Source organism: Macaca nemestrina, chromosome 4, assembly GCF_043159975.1.
Source record: "Macaca nemestrina isolate mMacNem1 chromosome 4, mMacNem.hap1, whole genome shotgun sequence".
Classification (NCBI taxonomy): Eukaryota; Metazoa; Chordata; class Mammalia; order Primates; family Cercopithecidae; genus Macaca; species Macaca nemestrina.
Window position 1 is genome coordinate 115,580,733 of NC_092128.1, and position 24,394 is coordinate 115,605,126.

At 53.7% G+C, this 24,394-nt stretch overlaps 1 protein-coding gene across 1 annotated transcript; it reads left to right on the top strand.

The window, feature by feature from the left end:
• The first annotated feature begins 1,418 nt into the window (after nucleotides 1–1,418).
• LOC105494231 (receptor activity modifying protein 3) lies at nucleotides 1,419–23,069 on the top strand. Its single transcript, XM_011762533.2, is given in 6 exon segments — nucleotides 1,419–1,534; nucleotides 16,236–16,368; nucleotides 21,946–22,157; nucleotides 22,160–22,270; nucleotides 22,273–22,395; nucleotides 22,398–23,069. Coding segments are annotated over 6 exon segments (660 nt in total). The 5' UTR covers nucleotides 1,419–1,476; the 3' UTR covers nucleotides 22,421–23,069.
• Nucleotides 23,070–24,394: the final 1,325 nt, after the last annotated feature.

Sequence of the window (24,394 nt, forward strand, 5' to 3'; positions counted from 1 at the left end):
GACAAATGATCAATTTTAATTAGTTTTGACTCCTTTGAATTAATTCTGGCTGCAATCAGAATTTCTTCAGTAAAAAAGCACAGAAAGTTCTGCTCCCAAATAAGGGTCTTGTTAAATAAAGTGGGTCTTTCTAAGCCAGGCGAAGGTCAGCTCAACTCCTGGGAAGGTAGCAGTACCTACGGCTCAGAGCAGTGGAGGGCCCATCCGTGTGGGAGCCTGGGCCTGTGCTCCAACCTCAGACCAGCATGCGCCCCCAGGGGTGGTGGGTGGGCCCTGGAGGGCAGAGAGGGGCCTCTAGCTGGCTCTCGGAAGTCCTGGCCAGTGACAATTCTGCAGACACCATCAAGTGTCCACTGGAGCCAGGGCCTGTGCTAGGGGCTGAGGATGACAGAGGCGACCCATCTGGCTAAGTGACCTGTGGCTGGAGAAACTGAGGCCTTCCTTCCCCTCAGGAACCCTGACACTCTCCGAGGCCAGGTCTTTGGGGGCGCCAGATACTCTTGTCCCTCGGTTTGCTTGTGGCTTGGTCCTTGATGTGTGATATATCTCTGTGTGTAGCTGCCACATCCTCCAGTCTCTCTCATACACACTGTTTCCCAAGCACACACTCACAAACACACCTTGTCTCAGACTCAGACTCACACATGCCACACACACACCATACATCACACACTCCATGCACACACATGCATCTACACATACTCCACATGCACATCACACACATATTCCATGAACACCACACACACACACACACACACACACACACACACACACACACACCCCCCAACCTCCTTCATGCACTTTCCTGACCCTTGGAGACCTGGCTCCTAGATGTGTCTCTGCTCAAAGGTCCCCTCCCTGCCTGGGGGCAGTTCTGGACTCTGGTCTACTTTCGGCCAGGGCACACCTAGCCCACCCCCAGGTCCACCTTCCTCCAGTCTACCCGCAGCCTCCTCTAGGCCATCATCAGTCCGCGCTTCATCCACACCTCAGCTCCCTCCCCGGTCTACCCCCACACTCTGCCCCCAGCCTGGACGGAAGTTCCCCAAGTCCTTCCAGCCTGCAGCCCAGCCTACCATCAGCCGGCCCCCACTCTCACTCCAGCTCACCTCCCAGCCTGCCCCTGCAGTCTGCTCCCAAAACGCTCCTTTGCAGCTCAGCACCCCAGTCCCGCCCTCAGAGCCGGCACCCCAGCTTACCTCAGCTAGTCCCCAGCTCGAAACCCAGCCCTCACCCCACTCTCACCCCCGCTGAGATTCCAGCCCAGACTCCAGCCGCCCCCTGTCCCTCCCACCCGGCGCGCCTGCAAGGCCTGCACCCCACATCTGGAGGTAACGGGCACGGCTGGAGGCGTGGTCTGGGGGGTGCGGCCTGGGGGCGGACTCCCTGAGGCCCCGCCCCACCCCAACCCCATCCGGGCGTCCCCGGTTGCACCCCCAGCCGGACCAAGCGTGACCCAGCCGCGGCCGGCCAGCCATGGAGACTGGAGCGCGGCGGCGCCCGCAACTTCTCCCGCTGCTGCTGCTGCTCTGCGGTAAGGGGGCGTCGGCCCGCACCGGAGGCGCCCCCACTTCCCGGAGTTCATCGGACCCGCGTGGACCCGCGCCTTCCTGCACCTGCGCCGCAGTCCTTCCTTTCCCCCTGAGCTCGGGAGGGGCGCACAGCGACCCTGGCGGGCTCCCCAGGCTCTGCGGGAGGGTTCACCCGGGAGAAGCTGAAGGCAAAGAACTCTGGCGGGCAAGGGAGGCACAGGGTCCCCTCCGGGCTCTTCTGCCGGCGGGGTCCGGCAGTCCCCGCTCCTCCTAGTTGTGATGTCCCCCCACGCCCCAGTTCTGGGGTCGCCTCAGGGTGGGTGAGAGAGGAGGCGGACCAGGTCTGGCTCCTTCCCCCTTCCCCCTAGGATGGGTTGTCGGTGAGGTAGTGAGCTCCCTGTCCTGGCATTGAGTGCCTGCCCACCACTCACAGGGGCGTGGGCGGGTGGACTCCGGACTGCGTAGCTGGTCCTCCCAGGGCCCTTCAGTGTGTGGACGCTTGTGTGTGTCTTGGAACTGGCTGACAGGGGAAGCGGGGCGACTCTCTGAGCCATCCTCTCCTAATGTCTTCTTCCGCAATAAATCAGGACTCTGGGGAGAACCGTTGCTCACAAAATGGAAACAGATTAAACTAAAAGCTTATTTTGAACTACCTTACTAAAGAAATTATCCAAGAGAAAGTGAGGGGGGGGAGGGAGAAAGAGAGAGAGAGAGAGAATGTGTGTAAGGGCTGTTGGGGAAGAGTGCTTGCTGAGGGCTGGAGTCCACTAAGTGGCGACTGAGCCTGGCCAGTTCTGGGGGGACACTGGTGAGGGAGGGCCCTGGTCTGGTGGTCCCCAGTTTCCCTGACTGTAAGATGCAGCGTTGGGCCTGTTTTGATGATTTGGGATTTGGTAAGGGAGGTGGGAAAACGGTGGACCAAACTCAATGTTCATTTTCCTTCCATTGAAGAGGTCTTGGTGTGCAGAACATGTGTGGCTTCATTTGGTGTTCCAGGGCTGGAGCCTAGGACGTGGTTCATTTTGTGTTGAAGTGCAAAGGTGCGTGGCAGCTTCTGAAATCAGGAGCATGCTGATTTGGGATTTCAGCAAACTTCCAGTGAGCTCCCCTCAGGTGGAGATCTTGGTCACTATAATGGAAGGAAGGTCCTCTGAATTCATTCTGGGAGAAGCTGAGGCTTTCCTGACCATCTCCAGTATGGAATTGAGAAGGACCACAGGCTTCCGCCTGCACAGAATCCCTCCTCTTAATAATCCTGTCTCTCGTGGACCCAGTTCCTGAGGGTCACTTCTTTGTCTTGTTGTGTTGGTCCTGACTGTCCCCCTCCAATGGGACATGGGTTCATGCTCCCTGGCCAGAATGGGGACCAGGCCCAGCTTCTCAGCAGACCCTCCCAGTGTTTGCCTGGCCAGAGTGAGATTCAGAGAGAGGTAAAACTTGCTCATGGTCCCAGGCTGATGTGTCAGAGGTGGGACTGGAGCCCACATCTGCCCTGGATGCTGCTGTATCTGGAAGGAAGGAGCTGGGTGGGTTCCTCTTGAGTGAGGACTGGCTCAGGGGGACCAGCAGGGAGGGTGCTGACCTCTGGGGCTTCTTTGAGAATTCCAAACCTTTTTCCAGAAAGCATTTGATGCTGTGCAGGGCTGTGGGGATGCAAAGTCCAGCAGTTGTCTACTCAGCAGGATGCTTTGCTGTTTTCTATTTTGATTCAGTTCCTGCGACTTTTACTAATGCAGCCAGTAGTCCAGCCCTTGACTGGACTCTTTTAGTCTGGGTGAAAATCCCGATCATGATCCCAAGATTACAAAGCACTCACTGGCCTCAGTTTCCCAGCTGCAATGTAGATGTAATAGTAGCAACCTGCAAAGGGCTGCTGAGACCGTCAGTTTGATTCCATTCAGTTTAGTCTTTATCATCTTGTGTTGGGCATGGGATTGTGGGGTGGAAGGATTCATGCTTAAACAAGGGGAGGTGTAGGAAGGCACCCACCAGTGACTGCACTGGGCCTCATGAGGCTCACTCACAGCACCCAAAGATGGAGCACCATAGTGTGTGTGCCTGTGTGTGCAAGCATGTGAACATGGTACCACCATTTTTATCACTAAATGATGTCCTGCTACCATGTTACCTGTGGTCACATTGATTCTGCTGAATCAAGTGGGCCCAAGGGCCGTGGTTGGATAGCAGTAACTCTGGTGAATTAAAGACTTGGAGGTGGCAGGCCGGGGGCAGTGGCTCACGCCTGTAATCTCAGCACTTTGGGAGGCCGAGCAGATCACGAGGTCAGGAGTTTGAGACCATCCTGGCCAACATGGTGAAACCCCATCTCTACTAAAAATACAAAAAATTAGCTGGGTGTGGTGGTGCATGCCTGTAGTCTCAGCTACTCGGGAGGCTGAGAAGGGGAATCACTTGAACCTGGGAGGCGGAGATTGCAGTGAGCCGAGATTGTGCCATTGCAGTCCAGCCTGGTGACAAAGCGAGATTCTGTCAAAAAAAAAAAAAAAAAAAAAAAAAAGAAGACTTGATGGTGGTGATTGGCCAAGAAGAGGCCCATAGATTTTTGGCACTGGAGGTTCCTTGGAGGTTATCTGACCTCCATGCTCTTACCTACTCTTCATAAGGAAACAGAAGTCTGGAGGGTTGAGAGGAAGTTGCCCAACCACAGAGAACAGGGGCAGAACCACCCAGAATCCACAGCCTCCCAAGGTCGACTGACCATGGCCCATGGCAGCCACTTGCCAGTCTGATCGATGCTCTTTCTGTTAAGGATGGGGAGAGCGCCTGCGTTTCATTTCCAAATGACTAGCCACAAAAGCCCTTTCTCGCGGAAGTGCATCTGTTTGGCTGTTTATCATCTCTCGGCGTCTGGAAGTCCCTGAGACAAAAGAAACACAGGCCGGCATGTTCTTTGTCTCCCAATGAAACCAACCAAAATGGATTTCTATTTTGATTCAGTTCCTGCGACCTTTACTAATGCAGCCAGTAGCTTGATTGGCAATGACCCTCTTTTGTGGTGTTGCCAGGAATCTGTCTTTACACCATTGTTCTAACATTGGGTGGGTTGTCAGGTTTTGCTGGGAGCCCCTCAAGCCTCATGTGCACTAGAAATGAGCTTCCTGGGAGGACACTTGGTCTCTCAGGGTGCCTGCCTTGTGCAGGCCCAGGGCTGGCGCTGTCACAGGCATCCTCATAGCACCTCCATGGGCAGAGAAGTTATCTCAGAACACCTGCCTGAGGATGGCCTGTGGTCCTCAAAGGCACATTTACAATCTGCCCAGGCCAGGTCCTTGCCATGGGGCATGTGGAGGTTCTGGGGTATGCAGAGATTTGGGGCATGCAGAGATTCAGGGAGGGGCATGTTGTCAGGGACCCCTCCTTCTCTTTAGATAGCTATGCCACCTGGGTGGGTGTTTGTAGAGTCCTGGGGGAGGGGCTGGGCAATGCCCTGGCACTGGGGGTGGTGTGGAATTGATGCTATCTTTGCCTGGCTCAGCGGGGGAGATCAGGGGCTCAGGGAGAATAATAGTTGCCAGAGGGTAATGGATACTTACCAGGACCTTGTCCCAGAGCTGTGTTTCAGAGCATCATGGTTAATGTGAAAATGTGGCAGATGCAGGCCCTGTATAGGGAGGTGGGCTGTAGGAACAGCCACAACTTGGGCTGGCTGCGGCAAATACCTGCTAGGAATGGGCTTGGGGGGAGAAGGCAGTGGTTCAGATTCGTTCTAACTTCCAGGATGAGGAGGAAGGAAGGAGGGGAGAGGAAACGGGATGGAGAGGAGGGTAAAGAGGACGGGGGAAGGAGGAAGAAAGAAAGAAGGGGAAGGAGAGGGAGGCGGAGGAGGAAGAAGAACTGGGCTGGGTCTTGGTCTGATAGGTGACAGTCAGAGCACGCTGAGGGGGCACCAGGCCAAGGGGTCCAGATCTAGGGGTTCAGATTCAGACCTAGGGGTCCAGGTGGACCAGGCTGCAGGTGTGGGCGCTGGCCAGGAGGGACAGGGTGGGGCTAGCCTGGCTCGTGCCCACTGGGATGGTGGGCCGAGCTCAGGAGACCCACCCAAGGGTTCTGAGATAATCTGTTAGGGAATGACGCCAGGCCCAGGGATGAGGACAGTAGCTGGATGTGGAGAGCAGCTAGGTGAACCTTCAGAGTCCAAGGCAGGGGCAGCTTTAGGGTGGAGGTGCACAGGCCTTAGTTCTCATCTGGCTCCACGTGGTCCCTGGGGCTTGCATCCCTTGGTCACTTATGCCAGGGCTGTCTTTTTTTTTGTTTTTTTTTTTGAGACAGAGTCTCACGCTGTTGCCCAGGCTGGAGTGCAGTGGCGCTATCTCGGCTTACTGCAAGCTCCACCTCCCGGGTTCCCGCCATTCTCCTGCCTCAGCCTCCTGAGTAGCTGGGACTACAGGCGCCCGCCACCGCGCCCGGCTAATTTTTTGTATTTTTAGTAGAGACGGGGTTTCACTGTGGTCTCGATCTCCTGACCTTGTGATCCGCCCGCCTCGGCCTCCCAAAGTGCTGGGATTACAGGCTTGAGCCACCGCGCCTGGCCCTAGGACTGTCTTTTCACCTGCAGGCAGGTGCCGCTGAGCAGGGTGGCAGAAGGAGGCCTTGGGAAAGTTGCTTTCTTTTGGGCCTCCATCGCCCCATCTCTAAACCGAGGGAGGTGATGAAGAGGGCATGATGTTTTTCAGGCCCTTCCCAGAATCGATGCTGACCTGTACTCCAGAATCTGATGCAGAGCCCAGGCTTGGCATGGGGCTTGGAAATGCCCACTGGGAGAGAAGGAAAGGAAGGTGGGGGTTGGGAGCCAGGGCTAAGTGTGGCCACTCTAGCCAGGAGCCCTCAGGGCAAGGAGGTGAGCCTTGGATGAAGCCCTGCTTGGCAGACCAAGGGTGGGAATTGGAGTGAGGGCGTCAGTCTGAGGCAATGGTGACGTGCCACCTGGAGACAGCTCTGTGGGCAGATGCCCCGGCTTTGAACCTTGACTCCCCTGCCGTGTCTCATTGAGCAGGCAGCTGACCCACCCTGCCACAGAGTTTCAGTCTTGAAGTACCTGCCCTGTCTGGCTGTTGTAGGGCTTGGTGGGTTGGGCCACACTTAGAACAGGGCATTCAGGGAGCACTGGTCAATACTGAGGGAGATGGAGAGCCAGGCTGAAGGGAAAGAGAAATGTGGCAAGGGTCTACCAGGTAGGTGCCACTGGTTCCATTTCTGAATGGGTACACTGAGGCTCAGGGGGGCAAGTGAGTGAGTGTCAGGGTCAGGGGCAGAGCCAAGGTGAGCACCTAGAGCCTCCTGGCTCCTGCTTGCTGCTCTTCCATCCCCCATGCCCTTACTCCTTGGAGTGTGGTCCTCGGACCTGCAGAATGGGCTTGCAGAGAGGAGTGCTTTGGCCTCCAAGCCTGCTGGACTGGAATCTACGTTGTTTGAGGTCTTCAGGTGATGGTCTGCACATCTGAGTGGAGACACATTGCTTTCCATCTCTCAATCCCGGACTTGACCCTACGTCAGAATCACTTGGGGGTTTTAACAAACATGAATTCTCGGTTTCACACTCCGGAGGCTCCCATGCAATAGGCCTGGGCTGTGGCCTGGGTGAGCCTATTGTACAGTTGACTCTGCTGGGTCTGTCCTATCTCTGGTGGCTGTCCTGAAAGATGACAGTGCTCAGAGGAACTAGGGATAGAGCCCTCAAGCCTCAGGGCTTTCTGGGTGGGTTCATGAATGGTGGTCCCCACCAGCCTCATAGAAGAATGGTTTCACTTTTGAGTCTCTTATTACTCATTGGTTCCTTCAAAGCACTTCAGAGTCTAGAGCTGTGCTACAAGAGAACCTGGGGTCAACAGCTTGGGACCCACAGAAGTGAGAGCTGCTGGTGTCCAGGAAGGAGGCTGTGGTGATGGGGGACAGTCTGATTGTGGAGGAGGAGGGGCAGGTGCTGCCAGCAGCCAGAGGGTCCTGGAGCAGCAGCTCATGGCTGGGACAAGCTGGAGGCTGGGGTCAGCAGTGGTGGGAATAGGAAGTTGGGGCCCGATGGAGACTAACCTTGACAGAGATTTTGTAGGTGCACAATTATTAACCAATGAAAACACACAGAATCAGAATCACTCTTTTTTACAAATGGGGAGACAAAGGTCCAGAAAGGTGAAGGGCCCGGTTTGGAGTTACACAGCAAATCAGAAACTAAATGGGATGAGGTCTCCGCCTTCTGGCAGATGTACCTGTGGGGCATCTGGAGGGTGGCATGGTCAAGCTTCAGAAGGACATAGGCCTCCCTTCCTGCAGAGATGGTACAGGCTTCTCTTGAAGGGACACCGGCTTCACTCCTGGCTGGTGCTTGCCCAGGATTCCATGATGTGAAGCCTGAGGGCCTGTTTGGGTTAAGTGGGAGAGTACTGTGACTGAAAACCCACTTCTGCCTTTCTATTAGACTTTAAATAAACTCTGAAGACCTGTACATCCTGCTCCAACCTCGCTCTAGGTCTACCTTTCCAAAGTCACTTCTTTCCTTTACACCCACAAAGGTGTGTACCCCACCCCTCCACACACAGTATACCCAGCTCCACTGTGCTCCTGCCTGTGCCCTGGACACCTCTGTTCCTCTGCTGTTCATGTTTTCTAATAGCTTCCTGATTTTTATCTACTTGTTCTGTAAATTATTGAGAGAGGAGTATTCTCCAACTATCTCCTGGGTGCGGTGGCTCATGCCTGTAATTCCAGCACTTTGGGAGGCCAAGGCAAGGGACCGCTGGAGCCTAGCCTGGGTGATATGAGATCTTGTCTGTACAAATAACAACAACAAAAAAATTAGCTGAGTGTGGTGGCACATGCCTGTGGTCCCAGCTACTCAGGAGGCGGTGACAGAGTGAGACCTTGTCTCAAAAGAAAAAAAAAGAATTCTCCAATTGTAATTGTGAAATTGTGGATTTGTCATTTTCTTCTTGTAGTTCTGTTTTTGCCTTGTGTGTTTTGATGCTGTTATTAGGTGCATAAATGTTTAGGATTGCTATGTCATCTTGATGAATCGAACCCTTTATTGTATTGAAAAGACCCTCTTTAGTGATATTTTTTGCTTCCAAACATACTTTGTCTGATATTAATATAGCCACTCCATCTTTCTTTTGATTAGTGGTAGCAAGATGTATCTTTTCCCACTCTTTTATTTTGAACATATTTGAGTCTTTTCATTTAAAGTTGGATTCTTGTTGGCAGCCTACCGTTGGGCCTTACTGTTTGTTCTTATTTGACAATCTTTGCTTCTTAGTTGAAGTGCTTAGACCATTTACTTTCAGTCTGATTATTGATATGGTTAGATTTAAATTTACCATTATACCATCAATTCTTTTCCTTCCTTTTCTCCTTTTCTGCCTTCTTTTGGACTTAGTGTTTATTATTATTACTCCATTTCTTCTTCCTCTTGCCCTTCTCCTCCTCCTCCATCCTTGCTAATTGGATGTAATTTTTTGTTGTTGTTGTTACTCCAGTGGTTGGTTCAGGGTTTATGGTATACATCTTTAACTTATCAGTCTATCTTCAGGTGACATTACACTGATAGCCTAAGAACCTGCCATTTCTCCCCGCCTGAACTTTGTGCCATTGCTGTCATAAGTTTTACTTAAACCAAAGTTATAAATCTCACAATACATGATTATTATCTTTTACAGAATTTAAACATTGAGAAAAATTCTATATATTTACTTACATAGTGAAAATTTCTGATGTCCTCCATTCCTTTGCATAGGTCCATATTGGCTTCCGATAGGCTTCCCTTGTCCCTGAATGACATCCTAAACATTACTTGTAGTTTGGGTGTGTGGGTGATATTTCCTTTCACCTTTTGTATGTTTGAAAAAGTTTTTATTATGCCTTAAAAAGCCAGCATTATTGAGATATAATTCACATGCCCCACAATTCACCCATTTAAAGTATACATCAATATTTTTTAGTACACTCCTAGAATTTTGCAACTATCACTATAATCAATTATAGAACATTGTTGTCACCACAGAAATAAACCCCCTACCCATTACCAGTCACTCCCTATTTCCTCCAACCCCCTTAGCCTTAAGGAATCACTAATATGTTTTCTGTCTCTAGATTTGCTTATTCTGCACATTTAGTGTAAATGGCATCATATAATATGTGAGATTTTGTGACTGGCTTCTCTCACAGCAGAATGTTTTTAAGGTTCATTCATATTGTAGTATGTATTAGCACTTCACTCTTATGTACAAATAATATTGTATCCCATGGATATGGCACATTCTAGCCATTCATCAGCTGATGGACATTGTTTCATCTTTTGGCTATTATGAATGATGCCGTTATGAACCTTCATGTAAAAATTTTTGTGCGAACATGTGCGGTATAAATTTAGGAGTGGAACTGTGTAGTCATATGGTAACTCTATGTTTAACATTTTGAGAAACTGCTAGACTAGTTTCCAACGTGACTGCTTCATTTCACATTCCAATCAGCAGTAGTATATAAGGGTTCCAATTTCTGCATGTCCTCACTGACACTTTTTTTTTTTTTTTTTTTTGATACAGGGTCTCATTCTGTTGCCCAGTCTGGAGTGCAGTGGTGCAATCATAGCTCATTGCAACCCCAGACTCCTCAAGCCATCCTCCCACTTCAACCTCCCAAGTGGCTGGGGTTACAAGTGTGTGCTATCACGTCTGACTGCCTTTTTGATGATGGCCGTTCTGGTGGGTGTGAGTGGTATCTGACTGTGGTTTGATTTGCATTTCCCTGATGGTTAATGATGTTGATTGTCTTTTCATGTGCTTATTGATCATTTGTATATATTTTTGTAGAAATGACTATTCATATCCTTTGCCCATTTTAAATTGGTTTATTTTTCCCTTTATTATGGAGTTGTAAGAATTCTTTATGCAACCTGGATACAAGTCTTTTGTCAGATATACAACTTGCGTATATTTTCTTTCATTCTGTGTGTTGTCTTTTCACTCTCTTGATGCTATCCTTTGAAGTACAGAAGTTTTAAAATTTGATATGTCTAATTTATCTATTTTTCTTTTGTTTCTTGGGCTTTTGGTGTTATGTATAAGAAGACTTTTTCTCACACAAGGGCACAAAGATTTTCTCCTGTGTTTTTCTAAAAGTTTTATTTATTCATTTATATTTTTATTTATTTATTTTTTGAGACAGAGGCTTGCTTTGTTGCCCAGACTGGAGTGCAGTGGCACAATCTCAGCTCGCTGCAACCTCCGCCTCCCAGGTTCAAGTGATTCTTGTGCCTCAGCCTCCCGAATAGCTGGGTGGTCTAAGAGTTTTATAATTTAGCTCTACATGTAGGTCTGTGATCCATTTTGAGTTAATTTTCGTGTATGAGGTGAGAAGGGTCCGACTTTATTCTTTTGCAAGTGTATATCCAGTTGTCCCAGTACAATTTGTTGAAAAGAGTATTCTTTCCCTGGTGAATTGTTTTAGTACCTTTGTAGAAAATCAATGTATCATAAGTGTGAGGGTGTATTCCTGGATTCTGAATTCTATTCCATTGGTCTATTTATCTAACCTTATGCCAGTACCATGCTATCTTGATTACTGTTGCCATGTTGTAAGTTGTAAGATTGGTATAGAAAGACATCCTATGTTAACACATTGGAACACTTAATTGTTAAGATGTCAGTACTACCTAAAGTGATATACAAACTCAATGCAATCCCTATCAAAATCGCAGCTGGCCCATTGCAGTAATTGATGAGCTGATCCTAAAGTTTCTATGGAAAAGCAAGGGACACAAAATAGCCAAAACAATCATGAAAAAGAACAAAGTTGGCCAGGCGCGGTGGCTCAAACCTGTAATCCTAGCACTTTGGGAGGCTGAGGTGGGTGGATCACCTGAGGTCAGGAGTTCGAGACCAGCCTGACCAACTTGGAGAAACCCCGTCTCTACTGAAAATACAAAATTAGCCGGGCGTGGTGGCGCATGCCTGTAATCCCAGCTACTTGGGAGGCTGAGACAGGAGAATTGCTTGAACCCGGGAGGTGGAAGTTGCAGCGAGCTGAGATCACACCATTGCACTCCAGCCTGGGCAACAAAAGTGAACTCCGTCTCAAAAAAAAAACAAAGAACAAAGTTGTACAACTTACAACTTACAACAAGTTAATGATGGCAGTTTTCTGAGGGCTGCAATGATGGTGCCCCCCTCTAGAGAGGGTTTGGGCTTATTTGCTTCTGCGGGGGCCTGTCCATGGTGATCAGTTTAAACTTGGGGTTTCCCTGGGTCCATCCGGGTCATGTGAATTTGGGCTATGAATCCACAAGAAGGTCAGCCTGTGCTTATGACCTCTCAGAGAGGGGTCCCTCTCCCTGCTCAGTGCCAGGTCCCATTCCTCCTAGTTGGCCGAGGGTGAAGAGTTATTTCTGGTTCACCTGCCTCTGAATGTCAGTTTATGGGGCCTTTCATTGGACTTCTCATCTTGGCCTTTATCCACCCCCAGTTTTCCAGGCTGGGAAGATGCCTCCAGGGCAACAAATCCATGGCCCCCTGGGTTCTGCTCCATCTCGTCTTTAGCTTGATAATTTCTTGCCATCTTGTCAGCTCCTTGATGATTTTATGAATGTATTGTTTATACTTTATCCAGGCTTTCAGTTGTTTTCAGTAGAAAGTTTGTCCAGACATCTGCCATATGACTGGACATGGACGTGTGTCTGCTTATCTTCTCTACAAGGATATAGTGAGGCTTGTATAAGGCTTTTACAAAAACCACCGCAAGTGGTGTCCATCAGAAGCTGTGGGTGGTGCCCGGGTGTCAGGACCCTGGGCTATTGTCCAGGCTGTCGCTAACAAACTGTGGGATTTTGGGTGAAGGTGTGGCCTCTCTAACATCGCTTTTATGGAAGGAAGGACACATGCCCTGAGGTGGCTGGGGGCCAAGTGGGCTTGTCCCTGTGAGGTCCCAGCTGTGTCTGTGGATGGCTGAGCAGGAGGTGGTGGGCAGTGGTTTTTACCCCCAAGTTTCCTAGTGCCCAGTGAGCCCTCATGGGCTTTGGGAAGCGGAGGAAACCCCAGCATGGAGCTGACTGCCCACTGTGGGAAAGCTAGCCTCTGTAGGCTTCTGCCACTTATGATAGTGTGGGGAGGACTGCAAGGAGCGGGGTTGATTGTCCAGGGCACCTGCTTTCCCTTGGGGACTGTCAGCTTCTTTGCCCACAGCTCACACTGCTTCAACGGCTACCATCCTGGGGTCCTCGCATTCATGGCACAAATGCTGCTGTGGACCTCCTGACACCAGGCCTGAGCTGGGAGGAGGGGAGATGCACATAGCAGAGTCTCGACAGCAGGGGCGCAGTGGGGCCCAGCCGCCAAGGAGAGGGGTGAGGTGGGGGTGTTGGTGGAGGCTGTGGATTTCCTCCTAGGGAGATGGGAGTGGGCACTCCCAGCTGAGGAAGTGGACAAGGCCCAATGAGAGCAGACAGGATGAGGAGCACCTTGCTTTGGCTGGAGGAGTGAGCCAGGAGGGTCTTGGGTGCTGTGGGTGAAGACAGCAGGCCGGCATGCACAGATGACTACCCCAGAGCTGTGTGACCCTGGGAGACCTTTCTGGGCATCAGCCTCCCCATCTGTGTAGTGGCTGTTATAGTGCCCTTGGGGGCTCCTGTGATGCCTGGGACAGGTGATGGGGCTTAGGGGCCAGGGAAAGTACAGGCTGGGTCCTCAGGGACCTCCTGACTCCCCTGGCCTCAGCAAGCCCTCAGGTGTGCGACTGGCCACTGTCCCCACACTGGCTGCTGTTCTTGGCCCGTCTCTGGGCCATTGACTGGTATTTGCTGAAGCCGTGTTGCTTTGGGCACCTGGACCCATCCTGCTCCATGCTCCTCCTGCTACCTGGGCAGCTCAAGTCCTCTTAGATGATCCTGATGGGGCCTGTGCATTTTTTAGCCCCCGATAGCTACTGCACCATTCCCTTCAGTGGCCCTAATGCAGCCCTGGTCATGCCCCCTTCCTGCCACTGACATCGGAGCTCAGGTCTCCTTCTGACTGTGGCTGCCTGTACACGCAGCCCCTGTGTGGCCTGTGCATCTTGGTAAGACTTCCTGATACTCTGTCCTGGATTCTGCCCCATCTATTATATGCTGTACCTTCAATCACTCCCCTAGTTGGACTGAGATCCCTATGTCTTCCTCTTGCCCCCTGGACCCCACATGGCAGGTCCTCTGAAGACAGGAACCAGATCCTCTCCCTTTCCCCTTGTCCAAGGATCCAACATAGTTCGCAACACATGACAGCGGTGGTCCAGCATGTTTTGCTAATCTTTGGATAAAATTCACTGGGTTGACAGTGGGTACTGAGCCACCATCTCCATGTGCAGACCCTGTGGGACCATGTGGGGGACCTGTGCTACATGCAGGGATGGGACAGATACAGAATGACCACATGAGCACATGGCCCTTCTGTGAAGAGATGTGAGTGCCCCAGAGGCTCACTCAGGGGACCAGGGCCCTAAGTGGGGTATGTGGCCTTTCAGAGAAGCCAGGCCTGCAGCTGTGCTGATGAGACAAGTGAATGTGGGGGTCAGGGACATTCCAGGTGCTGAAAACCATGCAGAGTGGCCAGAAGGCCCTGAAAGACCTGTTCTGGGAGAGCCAGTCACTGACCCTGTGTCCAGGGGCCGTGGTGGGGACTTCACCCAGCCTGTGTCCTTGCCATCTGCTTACACATGGCAGCGGGCCGACCACTGAGCCATAGTCTGTGTGCTTCCCATCCCCGGGGTTCCCTGGGGCCTCAAGATGCCCTGGGTCCTGGGGAAGCTTGCATGGACAGAAGGGGAGATGCGAGTGCCTACACAGGCTTCTGGGACCTGCGAGTCCCCTCTCCAACTTTACCAGCTGTGACCCCCAGGGGCCCTTCTCAGTGCTGTCAGCCTGTATTCTGAGGTATAGGTTTGGGCAGTCACAAAGGGAAGAAGGTGCCTTGAGTCTGGGAACCCATGACCCTGAACAGCTGGCAAGCCCTTTTGTGTTCTCCTCTGTGGGCTTCCAGTTAACACCTGTCCTCCGTATGTGCTCCAGGTGTCCTGCTGCAGGTGGGGGTGGGCTGAGCATGCCAGTTCCCTTAACCCTGGGATCTGGACCCCTCCAGCCTTCCTTTGGCCTCAGACAAGCCACTCCCTTTTGCTGGCGTCAGGCCCTTGTTCAACCAAGGGGCTCCCAGGGTCTTCCCTAATGTTAGGATTAAGCAGGCTATGCCTCTTGAGGAGTGTCTGGGGTGCTGTGGTCTGGTGGAGCAGGTCACTGCACCAGAAGGTGGTCCTGTCTAAATGTGCCATTTCCATATTAAAGTGACTTATTCAGCACTTGCTCAGTGCCCATGGTGAGCCACACGCATGGAAGAAGATCAGACTCTGAAATGCTCACTGCTTTCCCTATCTTTGAGCCAAGACTTATTGAGGGAATGAATGAATGATACATTCCTGGATGGTGGCACTAAGCATTTCAGACCTAAGTTAGCCAGCTCAACCTCCTTGTGGGGTGGGGCCTGTATCCCTCATCTTGCGGATGGGGAAACTGAGGTTGAGCTGGTAACCAGTGCAGTGTGGGTGTGAGCCAGGTCTGTCCCCTGTCAATCTGGAACCATTTTCTTGTCTGCTTCTTCATGGTATTTCCTCTAGCCCAGCACCGGCCGCCGGAACACAGATGACAGGGCTGTGTACACACATGCATATGTAAACATACACGTACACACTAAGACATAGATGGCAGGGCTGTGCACCTACACACACACATGCACACACACCAAGACACAGACAGCAGGGCTGTGCATGCGCGCGCGCGCGCGCGCGCGCGCGCACACACACACACACACACACACACACACACACACCCCAGACACATATGCCTGGGCTCTCTCTTGAGTATATGATGAGCGCCAAAGCAGAGGTCAGGTGAGGGAAGTTTAGGAGCAGGGAGGTCCTGTCATCTGGAAATGGGATGACCGTGGAGACAGCCCCTGAAGGGCAGGGGGCGCTGCTCAGTGAGAGGGAGGATATCCCCCATGGGGAAATGTGTGGAGCAAAGGCATGAGGTGGAAGGGGAGGGGATGTTTTGGTGGGCAGAGGTTGGGAAGGGCAGTGGGGAAATCCTGGGACAAGCAGCTCGTGTCAGACCCTGAGAAAGTCCAAAGGACTCATTCCCATTGCTGGCAATATGAGTCCCTGCAGTGGCCTCAGCCCCTGGTTTTTCCCAGAATCGGAGGGGGGCTTTGACCGGGAGGGGGTGGTCCCTACTGGCCTGGAGCCCTCCTCTGCTGCCCCTGCAGGCACTGGGATGGTCCCCAGGTCTTAGAGTCCTCAGGATGTTCCCAGGCTCCTGGGACTCCTAAGCTGGAACGGGAGCCTCTTTGCCAGCCCTGATCTGCCCGAGACCCTCTCACCACCTCCCAAGGAGTTTGGCCCAGGGTCTCACTGCCTGATGCCTCCCTGTGTCACGGCCTGTGAGGCGGTAAAGTGAAAAGGTGGACTTGTCCTGTCTTGAGGACAGGTCCCTGTGTGGAGCCTCCTTTCTGCACTGACAGGTAGGTCAGGGTGGAGGGTGGAGGACCCCACTGGAAAGGTCTCAGGCTTGCAAATGGAGCCTTGCTAGTGAGTCCTCAAGTTATGGCCCCTCGGGCCTCCCCTGTCCTGGCACCCCCAGTGTGAACTGCAGTGGAATTCTCACGACTGTCCCCTCTCCAGGTGGGTGTCCCAGAGCGGGCGGCTGCAACGAGACAGGCCTGTTGGAGAGGCTGCCCCTGTGTGGGAAGGCTTTCGCAGACATGATGGGCAAGGTGGACGTCTGGAAGTGGTGCAACCTGTCCGAGTTCATCGTGTGAGTGCCACTGCTGGGCGTGGGATTTGCTCTGACCACAGGGCTGCCCACTGCCCAATCACTGCCTGACTGCAGCCCGACCGCACTCTACCCAAGGCCTCACCCATGCCCCACCCACAACCCACTGTAGGCTGCCCACAGCCCTTTCATGTGCTGCCCCACACTTTGCCCAGGACCCCAACCACGCCCCTATTCACACTCTGCCCTTGGCTCTTGGTTCTGGCCACCCCACCCACATCCCGCTGGCACATCACTCATGACCCCACCCGTGCCCCACCCCTGCCCGCGGCATTTGTGCTCCCCACACCCACAGCGCATTGCCAGCTTCCTATCTCCCATTCCGCATCCTCACTCTGATGTTATAGCAATTCTACACTGTGTCTCTGCTTCTCCCTCTCCTCTGTTATTTGGGAATCCTCCCCATGCCTGCTTTTCCTCCTGTTCCAGATTAGTGCCATGCCCTGGGAGTGTCCAGTTCGGGGGTTCCCTGGCCTGGGGGTGCCCTATCTGGGAGGTGCTCTGCCTGGAGGGTGCCTTGCCCAGGGAGTGTCCAGTTTGGGAGTGGCCTGGCCTGGGGCCGGTGCTACCCTACCCCGGGGGGTGCCCTGGCCTGGGGGATGCGTTGCCTGGAGGGTGTTCCACCTCTCCTTGCAGCCGGAGCTGGGTGGACCTTGTTATGTGTGTCTTTCTCACAGCACCAGTCACGGCTGGATCTGTTCTTAGTGGTCAGAGGACTTAGAGGAATTGAGTTCCAATGGTTTATACCAGGTGCAATTGTGGACAACACCCCATAGCGAAGGGAGGGCCCCTTGTTCTAGAAGCTTCCCAAGTTTTTTATCTCTTTACCTCCTTGGAAATCACTCATGGCCTCACAGTCCTCTGCCCCACCCCACTCCAGTGGCTTTGCAGCCACTCCCTGGTGGCTGCTGCCAGACCCAAACTGTGCTGGCTTCTTGCTTTTGCATGTTAGCACCCCAGCCTCTGCCCTCTGTAGAGACACTGACCATGGCCCTGCCCCAGGAAGCCTCCCCGGCCCTGGCCATTCTGGTGGCCCAGCAGATGGGGGCTCCTTGAGGCTGTCACATCTGCAGCCCCACTGCCTGGGGGAACTGCTTGCTGAACCAAGTGGAACGGAATTCTGAGTCTGCTGGGAAGGGGTGCTGGGATTCAGGAAAGGGTTTTGCAGGCTCCTCCTGGTCCTCAGTGAGCCTGGACACAGGCGTGGAATGGAGCCACAGGTGGGGGTGGAGTCAGGGAGGAGGAGGTCATAGCTTCATAGCTTCTGGTCTCACTCTTCTCTGTAACCTGCTAAAGCCTCGGTAAAGAGACTAAATAGAGACGTCCAGCCCTGGGTTGGGAGGACAGGAGTGGAGGCAACCCGATGGGCATTTAGGAGTCAGCGAGTGAGTGGGCAAGAGCCACTGACTGAGCGCCCTTGGTGAAGTCAGACCTGATGCTGGAAAAGGGGAGCTGGGAACAGCCAGGTTGACACTGCGGAGGCCTCCTGAGACCCGGCTGGCAGCACCAGCTCCCAAGAGAGTGGCAAGAGTGGCTGAGAAGCAGTGAGGTGTCCAGAGCCCTCCTCCACCCCAGCTGGACACTGGAGGTGTATTCTTGGAGCTGGCGACACCAGGGTTTCTGGGCCTTCCCATGTAATTGAGAACGTGTCATAGTGTCCCAGAGAGGGAGGCTGGAGAAAGCGGCTGACATGCATTGTCTTTTGCCACTGGGTCCAGGAGGGTGGTCTAGGGTAGGATTGGAGCTGTCCTTTCTGAAGAGTGAGACCATCCAAGAGGAAGGACCTAGAAGCAGTGACCCCCCACCAACTCCTGGAAGCTCTGGGAACAAGCCTTTCTGCAGGGTCCCAGTGTCTCATCAACTCTCAGTCCCTACTCCCCGTCACAAGTGTCCAAGCGGGGTCCCTGGACATCTGATCTAAGGCTCTGACCCTGAAGGACAGAGACCAGAGAGATGGAACCAAGCAACCCCGGGGCCATGCACCAAGAAGAAAACGCCAAACGTCACAACTGGTATCTTCAGAGGGCAAACAACTATCTCTCATGTGATGAATGAGAACAAAGAAAGAGCCTTAGAAATGGAGGATGCGACAGAAGTGAAATGGAATAGAAAGATTGGAAGGGAGATGTTGAGGAAATCTCCCCAGAATAGGAGAGAGAGAGAAGACGATTAGGAGGTCAGTAGTCAGTCCAGGTGTAACACCAAGATAGTAGGAATTCTAGAAAGAGAACAGAAGAATGGAGGGATAAAGGGCCCTTGCCAGGGGCTGAGGGCATGAGCTTGCAGCCGGTGAGGGCTTGCCCAGTGCTGACACGAGGGAGGAAAAAGTCCCGCATGGATCCTGGAATATCAGAGCTGTAGAAACAAAGGAAAACTTCTACACCTATCCAAAAGGAGGAAAAAAATGAGCTCCAGGTTGGAGATGAGGGGATCAGAGGCCTTCAGGCTCCCCTACAGCAGCCCTGGAAACCGAGGACTGTGGGATGCAAGGACCTGAGAATTTCAGACTGTGATTTCTCGGCTAGTGTGCTATTTCCTGCCAATTTGTCCACTAAATAGAGAGAAACGAAAATACTGTCAGATGTGTGGCATCTCCAGCATCTTATTCCCACATACCTTTCTCAAGCTCTGGCGGCTGTGCACCAAGATGTGGAGCAAACCACGACAAAGGAAGCTGTGAGATTTGGGGAGCAGAGCCAAGGCAGGAGAGGGAAGCCTCAGCGAGGGCAGTGCCCCAGCGTGGCAGCACGCACTGGGTGGGGGTGGCCTGGCCCACGTGGAGGGCACCCGATGCTTATCTGACACGGCGACTGCCTGCCCATGCCCTGTAACCCAGCTCAGTCAAGAACGAAGGACACCCCTCTCTTTCCCCTGAATGTTCGTTCTGCTTTGGTTCCCACTGAAGCAGGGGGGGCCTTGGTGAGCTTAGAGGAGAGGTGGCTTGCTCCCCTCAGTAGGACTGGTCCACATGACGGTCCCATCAGGAGTCATGGCTGTGAAGACCCTATTCCCCAAACTCGCCCATGGCCTGTCTACCTGTGGCCTTCCCTGGGGAGGGGTCTCATTGCCCCTCGGGGCAACCAAAGTGTGTACTCTCGGGGAACCTCCCTCCAACAGCAGCAATGGGCTCCTTCTGTACCCATTTAAGGAGCATTGCTATGGGATTTCCAAATGCAACACTGTATTGCCTGGGAACACACACTCAGGTGGTGAAACCTAAAGCAAGGTGGGCAAACCCCCCAGAGGTGGGTCGGGGGAGAGGGAGTCTGACTGGGGGGTTTGTCCGGCATCCAGTCTACTAGGTTCCTCTCCTTCCCATCCTGGGTTGTGGTGCATCTTTTTTAGAGAGAGTGCTCTCGGGAGCCGGACTGAAGGAGGAGTGGGGAGGCCCCAGATTATCCAGGGGATGAATAAATCATAAATAGTTCCTGGTTTTCTAGAGAAGCACTGAGTGTGGGCTTCTCTAGAAATGTGACAAACATGCAGATTTCGTGGATCCACAGAGATGGGTGCTGTGCTCAGCTCTGCCCCAAACCTAACAGCTGGGGTGGGCTCACCCCATGACCTGCTCTGTGCCAGGCACTTGCTGGGGCACATGGACCTCAACTCATTTGGTTCTCTCAGCCACCTGATTGGGTAAGTGTTATTAAACCCACTTACAGACAAGGAAACTGAGGTCCAGGGAGGTTAAATGACATGGCCCATATCACAAAGATGGTGAGTGGCTGAGCTGGAGTTGGAGAGGCCCCGTCACGTTGGCTCTGCAACCTGGGCCTGGAGCCACTGTCCATGCTGTCTTCTGGGATTACCTCTGCTCCGTGGGCTTCTCCATATGGCCTAGCTTTGGCTGGGAGTAGGGTTTGGGAACAGCAGGGCTTTCAGCCCTGCCTCACCTCCTCTTGGGACAGTTCTGGGGCTGCACATCACTCCTCTTGCTCTGTAGACTCGCTGTCCACAGAGGGTCTTCTCCAGGGTCTGTCTGGCTCGTCTCAGCCCTGGGGATGGTTGTTGGGGGTGGCATTCCTGGGTGGCAGTTCAGTGGAATGACTTCGGAGGCACAGAGGTTACCGCATGTGACTCTCATCACGCACATAGATGCTGGGAACTTCAGAAGGTGAAGGCTGTTGCACGGTGCTGTTAGATGGCTCCCCAGCTCCTGGATCCGCTGGCAGGGGGTTGGGGTGGACAGCAGGCCACTGAATCTGAGGCCCTGTGGGAGAAGCAGGTCAGGGGAGATGAGGGTTTGTCCATGGACCTAGCTGTTGAGGTGCCTCTAAAGCCTGGGCATGTTTTAGGGGCTGCATCGTGCCTGAGGCCCAGGATAGCCAACAGCTCTGTACTTGGATTCGAGGCTGTTCCTTTTGCTCTGGCTGTTCTCTGCCGACACTACCTGGAAAGGCACAGGTGTGTGTCTGACCTACATTCTAAGGTGCTGAGAGCCAGCCTTGGATCAGTCAGGAGTTGGTCTGAGTAACTGTACCTTGGCTCACCAGACCCTTCCTGGGGCATGGGGTTGGGAGACCAGGAGAACCCTGGGTGGAGTGGGTCAGAGTCCCCGTTTCCCACCGCTTTCTAATGCTTTGGGAAATCTATGCCCAGATAATGTTCCATGCAGGAAGCAGCTCTTTCCTGTTGATGGGCCAGATCAGTGGCTCCCTCCTGGGACAGCACAGGAAGGAGGAGATGGGCTACTTTCCCATGGGGAAGCCAAGGCAGGACCCTTCACACTCCTGCATCTGTCCTCATGCAGCACAGGCGTGGGGAAGTGCTGGCCCTGGACAGAGGGGCTGGCATCTGGGCAAGAGTTCATCTAACTTCTTCTAGAACATCCTGAATGAGTGGCTGCCACTCTAGGCCTTGCAGACCCTAATGACAGGGAGGTCATCACCTCCACAGTCTGCCCATTGGACCAGGTGGTGGCTGGGAAGTCCTTTATGCTGAGTTGACTTCTGGGTCTCTGTGGCTATAGCCCTTGGTCAGCATGAGGACTGTCCAGAGCCTATGCTGGGTGGACATGGAGCATCATGGGTGGTTTGCTGAGTGCCCTTCCCATCTTTGATCTCACGGACAGGGGGGACCCACAGAAGGGGGCTCCACATATCCTGTTAGATGGGGCGAAGGAGGCAACTTCTGAGAGATGAAGAGGCAGGGACTGGGGCTCACAGGTGTGACTCCCACTTGGCCACCACCTGGCACATGAGGGCAGGCTGACTTGATCAGGAGGTGGCTTGCCCCTGGCCTCAGAGAGAACCTCCTCTTGGGCTCTTAGGGTATCCTGGATGATGAAGGCTTTGCAGGTCCAAGCGGCCGTGATCCAGGCACCCTTTGACCCTGGAGAAGCGTGGCTTGGTGTCCTCTGGGCAGACCTGGGTAGTGCTTAGAGGTCCAGGGGAGCTGGGCTGAGACCCTGGATCCTGGGAGCTCATGGCCTCAAAGGCAGCAAGTCATGGTCAAATGGGACTGGACCCAAACCACCCCACCCATCTTCCTGGCCTCAGGTCAGGTCAGGTGTGAGGGGGGATGGCGAGAGCCTGGCTTTCACTCCCTCTGCTTTTGCAGGTACTATGAGAGTTTCACCAACTGCACTGAGATGGAGGCCAACATCGTGGGCTGCTACTGGCCCAACCCCCTGGCCCAGGGCTTCATCACCGGCATCCACAGGCAGTTCTTCTCCAACTGCACCTTGGACAAGGTCCACTTGGAGGACCCCCCAGATGAGGTTCTTATCCCGCTGATCATTATCCCTGTTGTTCTGACTGTCGCCATGGCTGGCTTGGTGGTGTGGCGCAGCAAGCGCACCGACACGCTGCTGTGAGGGTCTGGGTGAGATGGAGTGGGGCACACCCGGCAAGCTGGAAGAAAGTTCCCTGGGGATGGGAGAACGGATGGGTGCTGCCAATCTCCAGCTACCGTGGCCACACCCCACGTGGTCATGGGCAGACCCCTCCCTTCCTGGGCTGACCTGCTCCCTTGAGGCCAGCCTGCTCCCTGGCCGAGGCTCAGGCTATCCGCCCAAGCTCTTTGCTCATTCTAGGGCCAGTGAAGGAAAATGTGATAAGGCCAGAGCTTATGTGCTGGGCGCAGAAATCACCTGCTGTGTCCTGTGCTCCGCAGGTTGGGCCGCAGCCTCTGCCCGGAGGTTTCTATGCCATTTCTTAGCACAGAATCCAGCCTAGCCTTAGCTGCAGTCTAGGTCCTGCTTAGACTAGAACTCCTGGCTTGACCCCATCTCTGGTTCCTGCCTTGGCTCCTGCCCCAGCCCCGGCCCCTGCCTACATCCAGACAGAAAGACAGGCAGGGGCTCTTGGAAGACGTTCCATGCTGTGGAAGATGTTCCGTGCTGTGAACTCCTGTGAACTCCGGGCCCTCCTGGTGGGAAGACAGCTGGAAAGGCTGGGAGGAGAAGGGAGGGGCTGGGGGGTTCCCAGGAGCCACGCGTGGCCTGCAGAGTCCATTCCATCATGATGCTGTGCCCACTATGGGCTGTGTCCGTGACCAGAGGCTGGAGTGGGGGTGTGTCACAGCCCCTCACCAGGGCTTGTTGTGTGGATGGGGCCTGGGCCTCCTTCCTACTGGGGCTCCTCTGTGGGTGAGGGGCCCTCTGGAATGGCATACCATGAGCTTGTGGCCTCTATCTGCTACCATCTGCATTTTATCTGAGTAAAGTTACCTTACTTCTGGAATTTCCTGTTTTATTTCGTGTTATTCAGAGAGATGGTGCGTCTCTTGGGTCTGATGAGTCCCCTGTACATATTGTACAGATAGGGAACTCCTGAGGTTCCGGAATCCCAAAATGTCAGTGCTTGGGGGCTCAGAGGGTGTTACAATAGGAGAGGGGCCTGTCAGGAGGAGAAAGTTGCCTAGTTATTGGCAGCCCCCCTGGGAACTTCCCACCCCTGACCCGTCGGTTTGAGGATGATGGGGAAGATTTCTTTCTCTTCTGTTTTCTCTTTGCAACTGCTTTGGGCTTGCTAGGACCCCTGCCTGGGTTTTCTGGGGACCGAGAGGCCCTGGCCAGGTCCGGCTGGGGGCAGATGCTGGTCCTGGGGGTCCCTAGAGCGGGTGGAGAGGCTTTATCCCCAGGCCTCTGGCCAGGGTCTTGTCCAGGTTCCAGTCCTGTGGACTTGCGTCTTTTGCATGTGGGCTGTTGGATCCAGCATCTTCTTGCTGGATCCCTGTGAGTGGAGACAGATACGATCCTGGTAGTTCCTCTGCCCTTAGAGGACCCTTCGATGCCCAGGCAGGCAGGTTCTGGCACTGGGGACCTGCATGGTGGATGCCACTGGACCGGAGGTCTGGGTGGGTGGCCCGAGCCTGACCCCGCTGGGAACACAGTGTGGGGGACAGAATCTGAGTCTACTCTACGTTCTTGGGGCAGCCTCGGCCAGGCATGAATGGTTGGGATCCCCACCACCCAAGCCTTGGCCAGCTATCTCCGAGATGGGACACCATCTGCCTAACGTGGTGACTGTGTGGAGCCTGGGAGGTCAGCGTGCCCACAGGTGTCAGGCCATCTGGCCTGCAGTGGTGCCTCTGTGTTCAGTGGATACTGGGGTCCAGGCTGCTATGGTAGAGGTGCAGCCCTGCCCCTTGGCTCGCATTAGGCACCTCCTGGTTGTGCATCCTTGAAGAAAAGTTTGAAATGTGCTGATGGAACCCCCCCCCCCCCAAAGCGGACTGGGACACCTGCAGCTACCTCCTAGGTGCCCTGGAACCCAAGTCCTGGAAGCTGCTCCGAGTAGGGAGTGAGCCTGGAGTCACACCCTGGCCACCTCCCAAGCTCTTGGGCACTGTCTTCTGACCTGCTACCTCCTCCCTAGGGACAGGGGTCCTGGGTGGCCTGGTGAGATTTCTGTGAGGGTTTGGATTCCTGGGGATGGGGTGAGGGTCCAATAAGGGGTGTCCTAGAGGCTGGGAGGTCCCAGGGCAGGGCCCTCAAACACTGTTTCCAGGCTAGGTAAAGCGTCAGGCCCTAATTCAGCCAGATGCTGCTCTTGTGGAATGCACT